The 22142-nt window shown below is 41.6% G+C and overlaps 1 protein-coding gene across 1 annotated transcript in view; it reads left to right on the plus strand.

Moving 5' to 3' along the window:
* Positions 1-22142, plus strand: part of LOC126174940 (protein yellow-like) — a 49887-nt gene that overhangs the window by 23185 nt on the left and 4560 nt on the right. Inside the window, exon 5 of the mRNA XM_049921397.1 lies at positions 17968-18285. Within this exon, the coding sequence (XP_049777354.1) occupies positions 17968-18285 (318 nt within the window). The remainder of the gene's footprint in view (positions 1-17967; positions 18286-22142) is intronic.

Below are 22142 nucleotides of genomic sequence, written 5' to 3' on the forward strand. Positions count from 1 at the left end.
AAACAAAATTACACACACGAGAACGCAAAAACGTACTTAAGAAGAAAATGATAATATAGGAAATAACGAACTTCGGAAACGATGATAATACTGTAGATTCTGCAGACCCAGTGGAGATGTCGTGGTCTCCACCCAAACGTCGAATCTAAAAATGGTGTCTTTCGTATTCAACATTCCTTCTCATCAGAGTGCTTTAGAATACAAAAACAGACACGAAGAGAACATCTACTACAGTAACAGACGTTCATTACTAAGTACGTCCGCAAATAACGAAGAAATTGGAAGAGTGTATAATAAGATAAGAGAAACGTTTCGGATAGTCCAGGTACTAACATTTAGTTCAGGGAGGAGCTAGAATATGATGCTAGGGAATGAAAGAAAGTAAGAGAAAGTGTTCTGGTGGGAAGTAATGAAAGAGGAAATCGTCTGATAGAATTTTGCACAGACCATAATCTAATTATTGCTAACGGTTGGTTTAAGAAATTTGTAAAATGGTTGTATACGGGGAAGGTGCCTAGAGACAATGGAAGCTTTCCGACTGAGAGAACACAGTGATAAAGCAGGGATTTCGAAACCATATTTTAAACTGTAAGGTATATCCAGGAGCTGATGTGGAGTCTGACCATGAGATATTAGTTATGAGCTGTAAGTTAAAACTTCAGAAATTGCTAAAATATAGAAAATCAAGATGGGACGTGGGCACATTGGAAGAACGAAGGTTTATTAGAAGTTTAAAATGAAGCATTAATGTTACGTTTCACTGAAACAAGGGAAGGGAATACAGTATAAGACGAACTGATAGTGTTCAGAGACGAAACAGCGAATGCAGCACAGGATAAAATTCACGAAAAGAAGGTCTAAAAGAAACCCTTGGATAACATGCAGCACATGAAGCAAACGATAGGGACTAAAGAAGTCTGAAAATGTGGTCGAAAGATGGCTAAACTCGAATGACTAGAGGATAAAAGCAAAACAGTAGAGTCACGTATAACGAGGGGAAAAAATTGGCACAGCCTATACGATGATTAAAGAGACGTTCGGAGAAAGGAGACGCAACTACATCAAGAGCTCAGACGGAACTAAATGTTGTAGAAAGGTAAGCATATTATATCCACCTCAGATTGGTAACTATCATTTATTTTGTTGCCCAAATATCAAAACTTGTCTGCTACATTTAGAGTCTTATTGCCGAATATGACTCCCCTAGTGCCGTGTGATTTATGTCGATTACATTCCATTACTGAGGTGTGACGCGGCAATTCGATCTTCCTTTGCTTGAATATCCTCGTTGCCTCATGCACTGATCGGCCAGAACATTATGACCACCAACGTACTATCGATATAAATCCGTCCAGACGATAGCTGCGTCACCAGGTGCGGAATGACTGCTAGTCAGACACACGCACGGTGTATGTAGTTTCAGTAAACGTACTGTCCGGATGTAGAATGGGTAAGGCACGCGACCTATCGGACTCTGACTGAGGGCAGATTGTGATGGCCAGGAATCTCTGTACGTGCATATCGCAAACTGGTTGACTTATCGGTTGTTCGAGAAGTGCTGTGATGAGTGTCATCAACAATTTACGAAACCAAAATGAAATAACGCCCAGACGTCGAGGAGTTGGGTGGTCATCCCTTATTACAGATGTCGGAAGTTGTAGGGTAGGCAGACTGGTAAAACAAGACCGGCGGCGAACTGTGGTGGACCTATGATCAGACTTTAATCCTGGGAAGAGTACAAATATGTATGAACGCACAGTGAAACCGACTTTTCTAACGATGAACCTCTGCAGTGGACGACCCACGCATGTAACAATGTTAACACCACAACATCGGCAACTAAGACTGAATTTGTCACATGAACATCGGCACTGGACTTTGGCGTAGTGGCAGAGTGTTGCATGGTCTGATGAATCCGGGTACTTTCATCACGCCGATGGTAGGGTGCGAATCCGTCGCCTTCGAGGAGAATAGCTCCTTGACACCTGAAATTGGGGACGGAGAGGAGCTGCGAGCGGCTCCATTATGCTCTGGGGAACATTAACGTGGGCATGCATGGTTTTTATTTTATATATTTATTTATTTATTGTTCCGTGGGACAAAATTAAGGAGGAGTCTTCATGGTCGTGGAACGAGTCAATACATAAAATTATAACACGATATTAGAAACAGATAAAATGAAATACAAAAAAACATGTTCAGATGACAAGTTGTAAGTTTAAATAAAGAAAATCAACAATGTAACACTGGAATTTGCTTAATTTTTTAGCTCTTCCAGGAGCTCCTCGACAGAGTAGAAGGAGTGAGCCATGAGGAAACTCTTCAGTTTAGACTTAAAAGAGTTTGGGCTACTGCTAAGATTTTTGAGTTCTTGTGGTAGCTCATTGAAAATGGATGCAGCAGAATACTGCACTCCTTTTTGCACAAGAGTCAAGGGAGTGCATTCCACATGCAGATTGGATTTCTGCCTAGTATTAACTGAGTGAAAGCTGCTAACTCTTGGGAATAGGCTAAAATTGCTAACAACAAACGACATTAAAGAAAATATATATAGTGTGAGGGTAATGTTAGAATTCCCAGACTATTGAACAGGGGTCGACAACAGGTTCCCGAACGTACACCACATATAGCTCGAACAGCCCGTTTTTGAGCCAAAAATACCCTTTTTGAATCAGAAGAATACCATACGACATAAGCGTATGAAATTATGCGAAGTAGACTACTTTTCGTGTTGAAGTGTCACTTATTTCAGATACTGTTCTAATGGTAAATAAAGCAGCATTTAGTTTCTGAACAAGATCCTGGACATGGGTTTTCCACAACAGCTAACTATCTAACCGAACGCCTAGGATCTTGAACTGTTCCGTCTCGCTTATAATATGCCCAATTTGTCTGATCAAAATATCGGTTCTTGTTGAGTTGTGAGTTAGAAACTGTAAAAACTGAGTCTTACTGTGATTTAGCATCAAATTATTTTCCTTAAGCCACGAACTTATTTCATGAACTACATTATTTGATACTGTTTCAATATTACACACAAGATCCTTCACTATCAAGCTGGTGTCATAAGCAAACAGAAATATTTTTGAATCACCTGTAATACTACAAGGCATATCATTTATATAAATAAGAAACAGCAGTGGCCCCAGCACTGACCCTTGGGGAATGCCCCACTTAACAGTGCCCCATTGGGACTAAACATCACTACCACTCCGAATATTGCGGAGAATTACCTTCTGCTTTCTGTTCTTAAAGTAAGAGGCGAAAAAAATGTAAGCTTCTCTCCTTACTCCATAATGGTAAAACTTCTGCAGTAATATTTTGTGGTCAACACAGTCAAAAGCCTTCGTTAAATCAAAGAAAACACCTAGCGTTCGCAACCTTTTATTTAATCCGTCCAAAACCTCACAGAGAGAAGAGAATATAGCATTTTCAGTTGTTAAACCATTTCTAAAACCAAACTGAACATTTGACAGCAAATTATGTGAATTAAAATGCTCCAGTAATATTGTATATACAACCTTCTCGATAACTTTAGCAAACACCGATGGCATAGAAATAGGTCTAAAATTGTCAACATTATCAATGTCTCCCTTTTTATAAATTGGCTTCACTACAGAGTACTTTAATCGGTCAGGAAACCGACCACTCATAAAGGAAAAGTTACAGATAAGGCTAAGTACTGGGCTAACATACATTGAACAATACTTCAGTATTCTGCTAGATACCCCGTCATATCCATGAGAGTTCTTGTTCTTTAGTGATTTAATTATTAACTCAATCTCCCTCTTGTCAGTATCATGGAGGAGCATTTCAGGTAACAGTCTCGGAACACTTTTTTCTAAGAGCGCTATATGATTCCCTGTTGGGACTAGGTTCTATTTAGTTCACCTGCTATATTCAGAAAGTGATTATTAAATACTGTACACATATGCGACTTATCAGTAACACGGACATTCCCACTACGCACTGATTCTATATCCTCGACCTGTCTCTGCAGACCAGCCACTTCCTTTACGACTGACCATGTGGTTTTAATTTTATCCTGAGACTTAGCTATTCTATCTGCATACCACTTACTTTTTGTCTTCTTAATAACATTTTTAAGCACCTTACAATACTGTTTGTAATGGGCTGCTGCATTTAGATTTTGACTGTTTCTAACGTTTTGATATAATTGCCACTTTGTTCTACAAGATATTCTTATAGCTCTCGTCAGCCACCCAGGCTGCCTGTTTGTGCTAGTACCCTGTTTTGAACGTTCTGACGGAAAGCAACTTTCAAAGAGCACGAGAAAAAGTCTTGAGAAAAGCATTATATTTATCGTCTACTGTATCAGCGCTATAAACATCTTGCCACTCTTGTTCCATGATAAGGTTTACAAAGGTATCTACAGCAACTGGATCAGATTTCCTAAACAGCTGATGACTCTATTGAACATGTGTTGCAGCACAAAAATTTTTTAGAGTTAAAATTTATGCATCATGATCTGAAAGGCCATTCACCTTTTTGCTAACAGAATGCCCTTCTAGTAATGAGGAATGAACAAAAATGTTGTCTATGGTTGTTCTACTGTTCCCTTGCACTCTCGTTGGAAAGAATACGGTTTGCATAAGATTATATGAATTAAGGAGGTCTACCAGCATCCTCTTCCTTGCACAATCACTTATACAATTAATATTGAAGTCACCCCATATAACTAACTTTTTGTATTTCCTATAAAGTGAACCAAGAACCTCCTCTAGCTTTAGCAAAAATGTTGTGAAATCAGAGTCTGGGGATCTATAAATAACAACAGTTAGAGGTTTATCTCCGTAAAATTTAACCACACCAGCACAACATTCAAACACCTTTTCAATGCAGTACTTTGAAACATCAATTGACTCAAATGGGATGCCGTTTTTCACATATATGGCTACTCCCCCTCACCGCAAAGAGCTCCTCGAAAAGCTGCCAGGCAACCTGTATCCTGGTAAAGGAAGCCTCTCAATTATCTCCTTATTTAAGAAATGTTCAGATATACCAATAATTTCAGAGTCAACATCTATAAGCAGTTCACTATCTTTATCTCTAATACCTTGTATATTTTGATGAAATATACTAATTCCCTCATTACTCGGATACCTAAGCTTTGTCAAAAGTGGTTCCTTTGTTAGAGACACTTCCCTTAAGAAGGAATACCTGTCAGCTGACTTCAGTCTAAAAAAGGTGCAGTTCTAACACCCACTACTGCAGGAATTTTCCCATGAGTGATCCCACCTACCCCACCTATGCTGTCACCTATGAGCTTTGCCAACCTCCACTTCCCTTACCTGTTGAGGTGCAGGCCATGTCTAGTGAAACCCGTCCTGCTGATAGACTCCACCGACACCACTGAAATGTGACCCATGCTTTCTGTCATCAGCGCACCCCCAAGTCTCATGTTATTACGCATGACGGCTGTCTTAAGATGAGGCCGATCGTGACGCTGAAACAGTTCCACGAAATGCACATTCGTGTTGCCAGTCTGAGTGGCTATCTTTTCCAGGTCACCAAGTATGTCATACTCCCCATCCCTATGAATACTATTACGAGCCCCACCCACAATCACTACCTGATCCTCTTTAGTAAAATCCCTACACAACCCCCCTATGTTAAAAGTCACCTGAGCCAATCCTGCATTAGGCTTCACAATGCTGGTGACCTGGTACTCACTACCCAGCACTTCCTGCAACTGCTGGCCTACACCTCTGCCATGAGAACTACCTAACAGCAGAACCTTCTTCTTCCTCTTCGACTTTGCAACTGTTCTAGCCACCGTAACTACCGAGGTCTGCTGCATACTTCCTACATCTACTGCTACTAGAGATCCCTCTCCACTAAGCTCTGACAGTTGGCCATATCTATTGTAAACACCAATAGTAAAACTATCTGAAAATCTTCTTCTCCTAGCAGATCTCTTGCCAACAGCCAGCTCCCATTCCCCAACCCCCTTCTTCCTCCTCATCCTATCTAGCTCCTCCTGTGCGTTTTTCAACTGCACCCGAAGGGCACAGATCTTACGCTCCTGCTCCTCTATCAACTTACTCTCTACATAATCTGCAGTTCCAGGAGAGGATCTCACCAGAATGCCCACTGGCTTCCCCACTGCATTCTAAGTTCCGCTACTACAATAAGAAGATGTTAAAAACCTGACTACAATAATCACAAACTTACTCTACAAGGGAAGTAACTACTATTATTAACAGTATTAATAAACAACAAATGTGAATATAACAAAAGACTAATACGGAAGGAGAATCAAACGTCTAATGGCATAGTAACGAAGCTGAAAACAGTTCCCAAAAGGTTCTTCTGAAATTATTTCACCACGAAACACAACAAACTCAGGTTGAATACTACTAAAGTTCCTAAATAAACCACTATACACAAACAATTAATTAATTAGTACTTAGCTTACGATGCGCCACTACAGCTGCAACTGGTCAGCGCGGAATGTAAACACAGGTAAGAGGTTACGTTGCTCGATACGAAACACTCACAAATATCAGGTGACAACACAAGGAAGGCAGAGGTGAATGAAGAAACCACAAATAAGTCACTTATATAGTAAATATTATCACAAAAACCGTTAAAATATGTATCTGAAACCTAAAAATATATAAAAACTTGGAGAGCGATCTCACACGCAGTCACTCACTTATGACGTCTCACCAAAGACGCTTGTGCAATGCACCTTGACGGCCAAGGAGTATGGTACAGTGGTTGCAAATCACATACACCATTCATGACATTCATGTTTCCCGACGCCAGCGGCGTTTTTGACCATGTTACAAGGCCAGGAGCGTGATGGAGTGGTTCGAGGAACACAGTGACAAGTTGTATTTGATGTGCTTGCTTCCCAATTCGTCAGCTCTGAAACCGATGAAAATCATCTGGGATGTGATTGAACTTGGCATCAGACCTCATCGATCACCTCCCAGGAATTTACGGGTGTTAGTTGACATGTGTGTGCAGGTTTCGTGCAAATTCCCTCCACCGACCTACGAAGGCCTCTTTGCTTCCATGACACGACGCGTCGCAGCTGTTATTCGTGCCAAAGGTGCAAATAGGGGCTAATTGGTAGGTGGTCATAATGTTCCGCTAATCAATGTTCATCGATAGTGGTCAGCTCTTTGGATGCGACTAGAGAGTATGATGGAGGGGAGCAGATGCTCTGGAGTGCTCTCTTGGTGAGCGACTAGTCGAGAGTTAAATAATGTTCCATTGCGTTCGTTTTGACGGCGTGAACTCTGCTGCACTCGTAGGGGTAGTTGTGCACTTGTTACGGACTCGAGTGCCGAACGGATGGAGCACGCCCGTACTGCCGTGGTGTTTTGAAGCGCGCCGCGAGAGGCTTCATTGCCTTGGCCACAATGGACGGAAATTTCTACTGCATCCCTTGGGAGGAGCCATGGCTGTTGCGATACAGCTGTGCGATGGTGAATTCTCTTCCGGAGCGTGGACATCCTCTGGATATCAGTAGATTTCTCCGCTTGTTATGCAGTTTCCTTCGATTAATGGTGAGCTCTGATAAATTTCTTAGCGAATTTGTTATTATTACGGGGAAACCTACTAAACTTGTCGCTCTCTCATCGTGTACCACCGTGAAAAAAAAAGGAAGAGAGTATAGGAAGAGTTGAATGTAATTACCCGGGATGTGATAAAATTTGTCCTGGTGCTTGTAAAGTAATTAAAGTGTGCTGTGCAAGGACAAGTTTGGTGACAAATTCTCATAGTCGTTAAATAATTACCTAATTGCTTAAGACACTGGTCGGAGCCGTTGATGCATTTAAATGGTTGTTTCGATTCGGTTTCTAAATCAGCACGATAGTTTCAAAGGACCAAGTAGTTAAATTTAGTTACTTTGTGGAATTTTGAACGTGTTGTGTGTGTCATTTGATCTGAGCCTGTGCTCATATTTCCTTCAGGTGTTCCAGGGAACTTGATAACAGCGCTCGCAAATCCTAGAGCTTATACCGGTAGCTGATGAGCGTTACGTACGTCAAGGCTTACTGGTCCCATGTCACAGCTACGCGTAACCCGGTGCCACTAGCTACTCCCGCTGCTTCTGGGTGTGATGTATGAGTCTGTGGTTACTGTGATTCTTGAGACAAAGTGCAATCTTACAGATGTGTGTAATTCAATTCCTTAAGTGTCGCAAAAAGTAATTCATTTAATAGAATTCTCTGTAAGCCTTTAATTGGTTTTTAACTTTGTTGGTGTTTTGCAGTTTTACTTCGGTCATTTGTAAATGTTGTCTCTCGCAGTATTTTCTGGAGTTTAAAGCTCTTTGAGCGTTTCAAGGTTGAATGTGAAGTTGCGATTGAATTTTCGTCTGTATGTAATAATACTTGCCTTGCCTATTAACAGTGTTACTGAGATCCTTTGTATCCTCTGTAATATTTTAAAGTCTTCTTCTGTAGTGGTCAATCCAAGGATTGGTTTGCAACAGCTACTATGGCAGCTTGTCTCCATTCTGTGCGTCTTTCAGCTTTTCTCTTCATTTCTTTATAGGTGTTACATCCAACATCTTTCACGATTTGATCCATGTACCTCAGTCGTGGTCTTCCTCTTGGTCTTTTTCCTTTGACATATCCCTCTATGATTGTGTTCAGGAGTCCTTTATGTCTTAATAGATGGCCTGTAAATTGCACTCTTCTTTTAACAATGAAACTCCAGAAGCTTCTCTTCTCACCTGCTCTTTCCAGAACCACTTCGTTTCTGACCTTGTCGATCCATTTTATTTTGAGCATGCACCACATTTCAAAATAATTTAGCTTCTGGTCTTCCTGTCCCGAGAGTCCATGTTTCACACTCATAGCATGCCACACTCCACACATATGATTTCCAAAATCTTTTCCTGATTTCAAGGCTGATGCTCTTAGATGTTAATATGTTTTTCTTCTTGTTAAAAGCAGCCTTTGCTTGAGTTATTCTACTTCTCACTTCTGCCTTGCTCCTTCCATCCCTGGTAATATTACTGCCCAGATAAGTAAATTTATCAACTTGTTCAAGCAGTTCATTGCCTACATGAACTTGGACTTTCACTTGATCGTCTTTGTCACCTGCCATTACTTTAGTTTTTGCTTTATTAATTCTCATATTATATTCTTCACCCATAACTTTATCCATTCTATTCAGTAGGACTACAAGATCTTCTTCACTTTCAGCCAGGACAGCTATATCATCGGCATATGTTATCATATCTATTCGTTGGCCATGAATTACTACACCTGTCTGTGAATTTTCCCTTACTTTTTTCAGCGCCTCTTCAATGTATACGTTAAAGATAACAGGGGATAGTGCGCAACCTTGTCGGACACCTTTCCGTATCTGCACCTCTTCTTGTTTTGTCCGTCCACGGATAACTGCTGTCTCGTTTTTGTAGAGGTTCCATATCATTTTTCTATCTTTATGGTCTACTCCTACTTTTTTGAGTACCTCAAACATCTTATCCCATTTAACATTATCAAAGGCTTTCTCTACATTTACGAAAGCTATGTATGTTTTCAGGTTCTTATCTAGTCGTTTCTCTATTATTAGTTTTAGAGGAAATATTGCTTCTCTGGTTCCTCTATCTTTGCAGAATCCAAACTGGTCTTCGGAGAGTGTAGCTTCGACTTTTTGTTCTATGCGTTTTAGGATAATTGAGGTTAATATTTTAGAGGCGTGAGTAACTAGGCTGAGCGTCCTATAATTTTCACATCTTGTAGACTTTGCCTTCTTTGGAATGGGGATCATAATGTTTTTCTCAAAGTCTGTAGGAATTTTACCCTGCTCGTACATGTTGAAAACAAGATTATACAACTTCTGATTCAGTTTTGCTCCTCAAGATTTCAGAAGTTCGGCTGGGATATTGTCTATACCAGGCGATTTGTTGTTTTTCAATTTTTTCAGAGCTAGTTCAAACTCTTCCTTTAATATAGGTTCACCTATGTTGTGTGTATCTACTTCTGTTTCTTCTTCCATGATGTTTTCAGACAGGTCTGGTCCGCTGTACAGTTTTCCCATATATTGTTTCCATCTTCTTGCGACTTCATCATCGTCATCCAACATATTGCCATTTTCATCCATCACAGCCCTACACTTGTTTCTTCTGTCTCCAAAGCAATGTCTCACACATTTATAGGCCTTGTCGATATTTCCCTTGCTCATGTTGTCCTCAACTGAAATACAGATATCATCAAGGTATTTTTCTCTTGCTAGTTTTGCCTTTCTGTTGATTCTGTTTTTCAGACTCTTGTATTTCTCTTGGTCTTCCTTCTTCACAGACTTTTTTAATTCCCTTCTTTCTTTCATCATATTTAGTAGGTCATTAGTGATCCATTCCTTCCTTTTCTCTGTCCTTTCTTTTCCTATTACTTCTTCTGCTGCTTCTAAAATACCAGTTTTTATTTTTTCCCAGCTGCTTTGGATGTCATTGCAGCCCTGTGTATTTGTTTTCTTGTCTGTTTCTAGTTGATAGTGCTTCAGTGTATTTTCGTTTTTCATGTTTGTCAAATCCCATTTACATGTACTTCTTTTTTTAATGTTCTTGAATTTTATTTCAGTCGTCATCATAACGAGTATGTGGTCACTTTCCACATCACAGCCTGGATATGATGTCCTTAACTTGGTTTTTAAATCTTTGCTTCACTAATATGAAGTCAATTTGATATCTGTTAATATCACCAGGCATTTTCCAAGTATATCTTATTCTTGGATGATGATTAAAGAAGGTATTTGTAATGCAATGTTTATTTGTTTGGCAGAATTCTACAAGTTTATCCCCTCTGTCATTTCTTAATCCTAATCCAAAATTCCCTGCCACATCCTCTTCTTTACCTTCCCCAACAACGGCATTCATATCTCCCATGATGACAAGGTTTTCAGCTCCTTTAATTCTGCCGATTACTTCTTCAAGGTGGTCATACATCATGTCGATTTCATCATCCTCGTGCCTCGTAGTTGGCATGTATACTTGGATTATGATTGTGTCTCTTGGTTTAGTTTCCAATCGGACCTAAATTATCCTCTCACTATGTTGAACAAATCCTTTTACTCTTAATCCCATCTCTTTATTGAGGATAATTCCCACTCCTGCAATCCCGGGATTATCTTGTGCTGTTCCAATGTGTATGATTCTGTAATCCCCTGACCAAAAGTCGCTAGCGTTTGGCCATCTCACTTCTGAGACTCCCAGTACATCAATATCCATTCGTTTCATTTCCACTTTCACGTTTTCCAGTTTACCACATTTAAGAAGTGAGTTGACGTTCCATGTTGCTATCCTTCTTACATTAATGCTTTTGGATTTTGGTATCTCTTTAGTTGTCCCCGCCCGGAGATCCGAATGGGGGACTATTTTAACTCCGGAGAATTTAACCAAAGAGCTTTCCATCATAAGCTGTTGATACTTGGGATACCCGCCCTGGTCTTTAATGGAGTGGTTTCCCGTTGCCTTCTCCATTCTATGCCGTTGGCCACCTTGTGGCTCCTCCGCCTTTAGGAGCAGTTTCCCACCCCAAGGGCAAGAGAGGGCCCTTCCTTCTAGCCGCTCATCCGCCCTCCTAGAAGGCCGTTGGCAATTGATAGAAGGTAATCTCCTTATCCCAGGAGATATTCGGCTCAGTAGAAGTATAGGTTGGAAATGGAAGACCCCTAGCCCTCGAAACCTAATAGCGTCAGGGTCGGAAAAGAACAAGAGTTGGCCGAGGGTGGCCAAATAGGAAAGATAAAAGAGAGGAGCCTGGCATAAGTAAGTGGAAGTAATGCCAGGACTCAGCTTGGGACCCCGTGGTCGCCAGCCACGTACTCACTAGTTGTGAGTCCCTGTGACCGGCAGCTAAGGGCATTGAACATGTCGAAGAATACAAAACATGTGAATGTCATTGTTGTGTCCCTTGGTGTTATAACATTATCACTCATCTCTCTCTTGAAAACCCATAAGTTTCCAGCTATAATTATAAGAGCTGACAACAGCACATTCAGTATAAGTGATTTGGTGATCATTGGCTCCTTAACATTTCTAGGTTTTTGTTTGGTGACATCCTTGTCTACTGGTTCAACGCCAAGACTCTGAGCTGGTGGGCCATCCATAATAATATTAATCCACAGAATATACAATGCATTTAAGGGATTTGGTATTCCCATCAAAGTTGAAAGTGCTATAAGTGGAAGAGCTGCTATACTTATACTCAGTTGAAACCTGACAAAATACCTGATGTTGTAGAATATACCCTTCCCTTCTTCAATTGAAGATATAATGGTGTGAAAATCATCATCAACAAGAATCATGTCTGCTGCTTCTTTGCACACATCAGTCCCATTCTTTCCCATTGCAATTCCAATATCAGCTTTCTTCAGAGCTACGCCATCATTCACTCCATCTCCTGTGTTTTAAAGTATCATAAATTTACTAGCTAATCCAGCCCCTCACCATCATCTACTTCCTGGCTACCGCATGCCCAATTACCTTTGTACTAAATTTTGTTAATACTCATAATATTTCAAGTCATAATCCATTCCATCCTACAGATCGCCCAAGTCCTTTGCTGTCTCAGGCAGAATTTCAGTGTTATCGGCAAACAACAGAGTTTTTATTTATTCTCCGTGAACTTTAATTCGCTCTCAACATTCGCCTGGTCTCCTTTGCTACTTGTAAATGTACCGATTGAATAACATAGGGGACAAGCCATATCTCTGTCTCACTCCCTACTCGACTACTGTTTCCCTTTCACTCTTTACAACTGTAGTCTGGTTTCTGCACAAACTGTGTATGATCTTTCGACGCTATACTTTATCCACGCTACCTTCAGAATTTCAAAGAGTGTATTGCAGTGACCAGTACTGAAATCTTTTTCTAAGTCAACAAATACTATAAACATGGATTAATTTTTCTTGACACATCTTCCAAGACAAATTGTGGGGTTAGTATTGCCTCGAGTGTTCCTAGGTTTCTTCGAGACGGAAAATGATCTTCCTCGGTGTCAACGTCTACCAATTTTTCGAATTTTCCCTAAATAATTCAAGTCAGTATATTGCAGCTATGAGTTATTAGACTGACAGTTTACTAATGTCCATACCTTTCAGCAGTTATTTTCTTTGCAATTGGAATTATTACATTCTTCATGAAGTCTGAATGTATTTCGCCCATCTCATGTATCTTGCACAGCTGGTGGACTAGTTCGGCTATGGCTGACTCTCCCAAGGGTGAAAAAAGTCCTGAGGGAATTTCCTCTCCTTGTTTCGACTGAGACCTTCAGTGTTCAGTCCAGTTTCTTAGTTTTATATCCTCTATCTCATCGTCAGCTACTTCCTCTTACCTTTCTACAACATTTCACTTGTAGAGTCTAAATATTCTTCCCATCCCTCAGCTTACCCTTATTTTCTTAGTACTGGAGTTCCACCTGAGCTCTCGATACAGCAAGGAAAGCATTTATAAAAAAAAGGGGCATTGTTGACATTCACTATATTAGAAAAACTTCTTGCTGACTCGACCGTATAGCGTAGCACGCAGCGAGCTGACTCGCGGGGTAGGGAGGCGTTCCGTAACCGGATCGAATCCATGCGGGAGTTTAAGGGAACACGCCCCTGAATAGACTGCATTTTTTGCATTATCTTCACCCTTATAGTGCAACTGATCTATAAATGGCAGATAGCTCAAAATACTTACACACAGTTAGGGTCATTAGTCAAAGCATTTTCTAAAAATCATTGAGATATTTATTATATTTTGGCACTAACAACAATATTTATATTAGGTCTAAAACTTTGCATCCGCCGTTTCGCAACAGACGGCAGTAGTGGCAAGTATTGGTGCAAGTCGTAGGTCTTAAGTGTCATACAGTATGCTTAGGCATTTTAGAACATAACTCCATCAAAATATCAGTCGATTTTTGATTGCATCATAAAGTTATTCTCGACTGAATACGTATACTTATGAGACCAGTTCTCGTCATCTGCGGATGTTTTAATTTCCGCTTTGATATGAAGAAATCTGCGCCTGAGGCTCATAAAGAACCGGGTAAAACGTATTATGAGACCCCTGTTAGTGACAGAACTTCGCAGAAAATGGTTTCCATGCTTCAAGAATGGTGATTTTGACGTTGAAGACCGGCGTGGTTGTGAAAGAGAGAAAGCTTTCGATGCCACTGCAACCGACGGGAGTAATCACAGAACATCGTTATCGAAAGCCATTGATGTGTTTGAGAAAGCACTGAAAGACAAATGGCCGCACTACAGCGATAGACAGGAAAAAATGATTTTGCAGCATGACAGTGCACGACCCCATGTCGAAACCCCGTCAAAACCTACTTGGAAACTTTGAAATGGGAAGTTCTAGCCCACCCGCTGTATTCTCCAGATATTCCTCCCTCTGACTGCCACCTTTCTCGATCTATGACACACGACCTAGCTGACTAGCACTTGCAGTCATATAAAGAAGTGCAAAATAGGATCGATTGATGGCTCCCCTCAAAAGATGCCCGGTTTATACACAGCGGGATTCGTATGTGCCCAAAATCTAGGAGAAAGCAGTGGCCAACCATGGCCTGTACTTTGAATCGTAAATTGTTTTGTAAGTTTTTCACAACAAAGTCTCTAACTTCGAGAAAAAACGGCGGAAGCAAAGATGTAGACCTAGTAATAGTATAAAAACCGAACACTATTTCACAGGAGTACCACTTTCTTTGGAACCACTGACTGCACAGCTTGGAAAAACAGTCAGAGTACAGACAACATTCACCTAAGCGTTTCATGAATCCAGTTTCCTTCCCTGATGCTGATCTGTGAAAGAGGCCAGTAATTTATTCTATTGCAAACAAAATACTTAAAAATGTAGCTCAAATATCACCGACATCATCATCATGTTATAAATTTTTCAGGTAATAGTAGGCAAGGGAGGTAGAGGACGTCATTCTAAATATCTGTACCAATATTTGTGAGTTCGACTTCAATGATTTAGGAGGAAAGTGTACCTGAATGATGAAAATTAAAATTTTCGGTAAATCGCAAAAGATTTACAGATTTATTAACTTATCACTATGCTCGTTTAGAACAATCCAGCTGCATACTCCATTTGTCCTCCTGTTTCCTTATCCTCCATACTCTTTCTCTTAATTCTTTTTCTTATTCTTGACTCCTTGGTAGCAGCTTTTGCAGCTGTCTCTGCTTCGGTTACCTGCCACTTATCAACAGCAGTTAAGATCTGAAGCCATATTCCTTCCCGTCAAGATGTTCAATTTCTTCATAACATTGATCTTTGAAATTGTTATTACTGCATTCATTACATCTGTCTTCAGCACTGCCAGCTCAACAAATACATTTTTGGGTATTCTCTCCCATATACAGTTGCTGAAGCTTTCATTTGCATTCTGAAAGAGACCATGCATACATTTCCTAAGTAGATTTTTATTTGCCAGATCCCTACATATAGACCTAATTGCCTTCATTACAGCTAGTGGTAAGGAATGCTTGTGGGTATACTGTACGACGGTAGCATTGCTCAACCAGTAGTTGCACCATGAATCTTTCCCTTTTGGATACAAACCATGCCGTGGGGTTTCATCTGCTGACATTCTGTGGAACCATGTTGCCCAAACAGCTCGCCTCATGTTCTCCAAATCTCCTAAATTTCTCCTTGTTGCTAGTCCATAACATTGAGTCAAAGAATTAATTTCACTTTTTGTATGATGTCCTCGACCACCTATGTGTTTCCCCTCTGACAGTTTTTTTCTATTGAAGTCTTTACATAATTTTCTCAGCTGAGCTCCCATTCTTTTTTGTAGATGCCCAACACATTCATTCAAGCTTTTCTATCAGAGTCATATTGTCTGTCATGAACAACAGCAGTGTGTCCTTTATAGTCTCCATCCCCAAGATAGCCTACATACCTCACACGACAACTGACCACTGATCTTCTGAAAAGGTTTATAACTCCTGTCATTACCATGTTTCCACTTGGGCAATCAAAGTTCTTTACACAAACATGGGTGCCCATAAATTTACTTGAAGAACTCTTCAGTGCTTTGTTAGACATTCATAATCTAGTACCTTACGAGTTTCAATAAATGTGGCAGTTATAATCCCATTCAGAGGAGTATGACCTCTCTTCTGTCAAGATCCATCAAATGCTGCTACAATGTCTGTATTCTCAGACAAGGCTACTGCTGCTTCTGCTCCTCATTTCATTGAATGTTCACTTAAACCACAAAACAATTATGTATTAATTTATTGTATCTGTCAAACCTCAGTGGAGGTGGAGGCATATCCATCACTGCACAAAAAGTCTGTGCAGCTCTCTTTCTGTCATAGTATCATTGTGCATATTACACGAGTTACAGGCAATCAGTAACCGACTTGAAAGACCCTTCCTTGCTGAAATGTGCTCAGAAACGTCAATACTATCTGACAATTGCAGTACTTACATTTCACAGCACTCTTCACAAGTCTTGACAACATATTTAGCTTCACAATAACATTTCCGTCGTTATTGTTGTTCACAATACTACTAGGCTTCTTCTTATTACATTCAGAAAGCGAAAGCTTACGTCTAGAAGCACTGCCTGTAGACACAGTTTCCGTAGGCGACTTTTGAAGCAACTTATGTGTATTACTCGGTAGTGTTTCGAACTGGTTGCCGCGGAACTTTCGTTTGGGGCTAAATTTTTTTACTCTCGGCATTTGTAGCACAGGAAACACACACACACAGAAACAAAGCAACACCCAATAACTACAAAACCACACGCGTGTGAAATTCCGAAATCATATACTCTCAGCTCTTTGTTTACATTCTAACCATAGTCTTGTAGATATGCCTGTACCTTGGTTCCGTGAGTCAGTGCCTTCTAGAACACACCTGTGTTAACGATCCGTAACTAAATGCCGGCCGCGGTGGTCTAGCGGTTCCGGCGCTGCAGTCCGGAACCGCGGGACTGCTACGGTCGCAGGTTCGAATCCTGCCTCGGGCATGGGTGTGTGTGATGTCCTTAGGTTAGTTACGTTTAAGTAGTTCTAAGTTCTAGGGGACATATGACCTAAGATGTTGAGTCCCATAGTGGTCAGAGCCATTTGAACCATTTTTGAACCGTAACTAAATGGAAGAAAACATCACGTATTCTGCCACACTTCAAACTGACAGATGGGCGTGGCCCCTGTGCAACATTACCTTCAACCTCAATTTTAGAAAGAATGGAAAATTAAAAACTATACATGTTTGAAATCAGCATGAAATGCTCTTTTCTATAGACCAAGAAATCGTTTTTCAAATTTTTCACGAGCATGTCCCCTTAAAGACCGTCGCTCGGGCCAGCTTTAGTACTGTTTTTAAGCACCTTCACGCGCTCGTTTCGGCAAATGCTGCCATGGTCCCCTCAGACAAAACGTTGCACAAAAAGTTAAAATGCGATCCACGCAGAACAGAGTTTACACACTGCCGTTTTCCGTGAGATCCACCTGTTTTTTCTTTCTTTCTGAGATGCGTAGTTCTTCCCTTCGCTTCTACACTACCCCTGAAAGCAGGATTATTTCATCCGCCAGCTCTGCCTTTCCGATAATCTATATCTCCGCCTTCATTGTCGTTGTATTCTTCTCTTAGAATCTGAGTTTGGTTTATTTATGTCTGAGGTTAAAAGCTACTGAACTTTCTTTTTGAAAGACTAAAGCGTCATTTGACTGTATATTACCGTACTTATCTTCTGTACGGTCTACATTTCGGCATTTGTGCCATTATCATGTATAACACTAAAAGTTCTCAGACCATTAACATGTCATGTAAGTTAACAGAAAAGAAGACAAATATAGTAATACTCAGTCAAATGGCGATTTATTCTTTTAAAAACCTGTTCTATGACAATGGCTCATAACCATCGAAAAGTTATTGACCTTTTTCAGTTAGTTTCTTTATTAACAACGCATAATTGGAGCGACTGAGTTACAGAATGTACTGACACGTGGCTTTGTACACAGGTGGAGCAGTGTGCAGATGGCAGATTGGTGGCCTACATCGCCGACACCGTAGGCTTCCAGCTGACGGTGACCGACCTCACCACTGGGGTCTCCAAACACCTGCAGAGTCAGTATTTCTACCCCAAATCGGGCTACTTTTTCACCAAGGCAGGTGGTCCTTCTACTTACCTTCCGTATGGTCTGTACGGGATATCAGGAGATGACAGATGCGAAGGGAAACTGTACATGCAAGGTCACGCGACGAATATTCAAGCTGCCGTGAAGAAGGAGGCCATCCGGAACGCGAATGACGGTGACGTTCTCGACACCATGACACAGGTACCTTTATATCTATTAGAGAATCATTAGAAGTATAAGAATACTCAGAATCTGTTGGGTGAAATCTTACATCAAAGTGGAAAGAAATATGCAATAAATGCTTTTTTGTTCATACTAGTACGGTCTTGATGGGACCAGTGGTTCTCCTCCACAGTTGAGTGGTCAGCGTGGCACAATGCTATGCGAGAGGTCTTGGTTTGATATCCGGCTGAGTATAAGATCTCATCCTTTCGGGGACTGGGTGTTGTGTTGTCATCATCATATTATCCTCATCGACACGCAAGTCGCCGAAGTGGCATCAAACAACAGGACTTGCAACATGCCAATGTCTACCCAGCGGGGGCCTTAGCCACACGACATTTCTTTTCATTGAAACAGTGTGTCAGGACCTAAAGCATGCAACTAACGTCCCTGCTGCTGCACTGTCAAGTAGCGTGTGCACATGTACATCTATGTACTACGTATCCCCTCTATTTTGACCACCAGACGTTACTTATTGGCCAGAAGGACAGTAAAATAAATTATCAAACAAACACTGTTTCGCAACAAAGGGGGCAAACATGTACACAGAGACCGCACGCCGCTCTAGAGAGCATGACGGAAAGCAAATACACTGAACAGCCGCAAAAATTGGTACACCTGCCTAATATCGTGTAGAGCGCCGACGAGCACGCAGGAATGGCGCAACACGACGTGGCATGGACTCGACGAGTGTCTGAAGTATGATGGAGGGAACTGACATCATGAATCCTGCAGAGTTGTCCATAAACCCGTAAGAGCACGAGAGGGTGGAGATCTCTTCTGAACAGCACGTTGCAAGGCATCCCAGATAAGCTCAATAATGTTTAAGTCTGGGGAGCTTGGTGGCCAGTGGAATTGTTTAAACTCAGAAGAGTGTTCCTGAAGCCACTCTGTAGCACTTCTGGAAGTATGGAGTGTCGAACGGTCCTGCTGTAATTGCCCAAGTCCGTCGGAATTCACAATCGACAGAATGGATGCAGGTGATCAGACAGGAAGCTTACATACGTCTCACCTGTCAGAGGCATATCTAAGCGTATCAGTGGTCGACATCACTCCAACTACACCCGCCCCACTCCATTATAGAGCCTCCACCTGTTTGAACGGTCCCCTGCTGACATGCAGGGCCCGTGGATTCATGAAGTTTTCTCCATACCTGTACACGCCCATCCGCTCGATACAGTTTGAAACGGGACTCGTCCGACCATGCAACATACTTCCTGTCATCAACAGTCCAATGTCGGTGTTGACGGCCGCAGGAGAGGCGTAAAGCTTTGAGTCGTGGAGTCATCAAGGGTACACGAGCGGGCCGACGGCCCTGAGAGCCCATATCGATGATGTTTCGTTCAATGGTTCGCACGCTGACATTTGTTGATGGCCCTGAATTTCGTCAATTCGAGGAAGAGTTGCACTTTTGTCACATTGAACGATTATCTTCAGTCGTCGTTGGTCCTGTTCTTGCAGGATCTTTTTCCAGCCGCAGCAATGTCAGAGGTTTGATGTTTTACAAGATATCTGATATTCACTGTACGTTCGTGAAATGCTCGTACGAGAAAATTCCCACTCCATCGCTACCTCGGAGATGCTGTGCCCCATCACTCGTGTGCCAATTATAACGTCACCTTCAGACTCACTTAAATCTTGATAACCCGTCATTGTAGCAGGAGTAACAGAACTAAAAACTGCGCCACACACGTGTTGCCTTAAATCGGCGTTGCCGACCGCAGAGCCGTGTTCTGCCAGCTTTTTAAAAATCTCTATTCTTTATATTATACATATGTAACCCACCACCTCACATGATTAATGGGTCCTTAAGTGTTGCAACATCATTATTCAAAAAATGGTTCAAATGGCTCTGAGCGCTATGGGACGTAACATCTGAGGTTATCAGTCCCCTAGAACTTAGAACTACTTAAACCTAACTAACCTAAAGACATCACACACATCCATGCCCGAGGCAGGATTCGAACTGCGACCATAGCGGTCGCGCGGTTCCAGACTGAAGCGCCTAGAAACGCTCGGCCATACCGGCCGGCCAACATCATTATTGTTAGCAGTTAATTACAGTAATTACAGGTGAGCTATAGTACAGTATAGTGCGCTACAATAGGCAATTTCTATTCTATTAGTACTGTACTTCCTTCTAATGGCTACTTATGACTAACCTCTACCGCCTGCAGCGTCAGAGGTGTGTCAGTGGTTTGTATGAACCCACTGCCCGCCCTTGCTCACCGAGCTAACCTCGACGAGCGTGCCCCTGACATTTGGCAGGCCAAGGATGTCTTGAATCGCTGCAGGTTCCTATTTTTGTTTCCTATTTTTAAGTCTTACTAACTAAGATCCTGTCCTATGTCAAGTCCGGTGCCTGTTTGTTGTGCCCCATCCTCCTAGTCCTGCGCGTGGTGGATTCCAACTGTGTTGTAAGTCGACCTATCCTCGCACAGGCTGTACTGGATCACGGTACTGGGACACATTTGTTTATTTGTTGCTATTCACGATTGTCCCTCAGATATTCTGATATTACTTTCCGTGATACCACGTTTTCTTTGTTCAGAGTTCGAAATGTCTCCTCACGTCTCAGTAGGAAGTACGTGTCATTGTTTGGTAGTTGAAGTCGTAAAGCGGCTGCTACATCACTGAAAAGGGGGCACTCGTAAACCACATGGTCGGGAGTACCCTCTGATGCGCCACAGTCACACGCAGGCGTAGCCCTCCTCCCAAACCGACATAGATACGTCGGATAGCGCCCATGGCCAGTGAGAAAGTGGAACAATCTCCGAGTTGGCTCAAAGTACTTGATTCATAACCTTTCTTTCACGTCTGGCACAAGTTGAAATGTTCTAAGGCCTGTGTCATCAATGTCCCACGATTCCTGCCACAGCTCCTCACCTCTTCTCTTAATCGTACCCTTGTTCCCAACCCGAACACCCAGACTGTCCTCTGTTTTCTGAATGGTCCCTTCTTGGACCAGAACCATGCTGCTTGCTCTCTAATCTTACTGTCCAGAGGGCAGAGCCACATTATCATTAACAGGTCCCCATCTGGAGATGTTCTGTAGGCATCCACTGCCCTTAATGTCATATTCCTCCGCACCCTTCTCATTGACATGGGGGCACCGCCGTCGTGAGTCTGCGCGCCTAGACTTCCGAGCCGTAACCCACTATTGACGTTGATTTGCTGTTATGATATAGTTTTATCAAATGAGGGGGAATACTCTCCCCGTTTACACATCTCCATATTTGAATACGAATACCTATACCAGTTTCTTTGGCGCTTCTGTGGTACCAGTATTATTTTCTATTCAATTCGCTTATAGAGCGAGGGAGAAATGACTGTCCGTAGACCTCTACACGTTCCCTGATTTCTCTAATTTTCATGATTCCTATTTGAGATAAACGATTGTTGCATATAATACTTTCACTGTCTTCTTCAAACACATGATCTCTATATTTATTATACACAAATTGCATTCCGTTTTAAATTCCTTGGGCATTTCTGTTACACTTTCTTATGGAATACATCGTCCTGCTACCGAGTAACACGTCTCTGAATTCGCTTCGAGTCCGTTGTCATGCCTGCATGGTAAGGACTCTAAACACTGAAACAACACTCTAAAGTTGCGCGCACTAGTGTCTTGTATGCGTTTCTGTGTCCCACGAAGTAATTTAAACAATGCTGCGAACGAGAATGTGATATTTGAGTACTATCTTGACGTAAATTTTGTCAATGCGGAATTCAGGGACACATGCAGTGTACAACCACTAACTTAGTATAATTGTCACTTGTGACTTCAGTAATACGCGTTTGCTGTTGGATCGGCATGACTGCCTCATTGTCAT

Source organism: Schistocerca cancellata, chromosome 3 (assembly GCF_023864275.1).
Source record: "Schistocerca cancellata isolate TAMUIC-IGC-003103 chromosome 3, iqSchCanc2.1, whole genome shotgun sequence".
NCBI classification, from domain to species: Eukaryota; Metazoa; Arthropoda; class Insecta; order Orthoptera; family Acrididae; genus Schistocerca; species Schistocerca cancellata.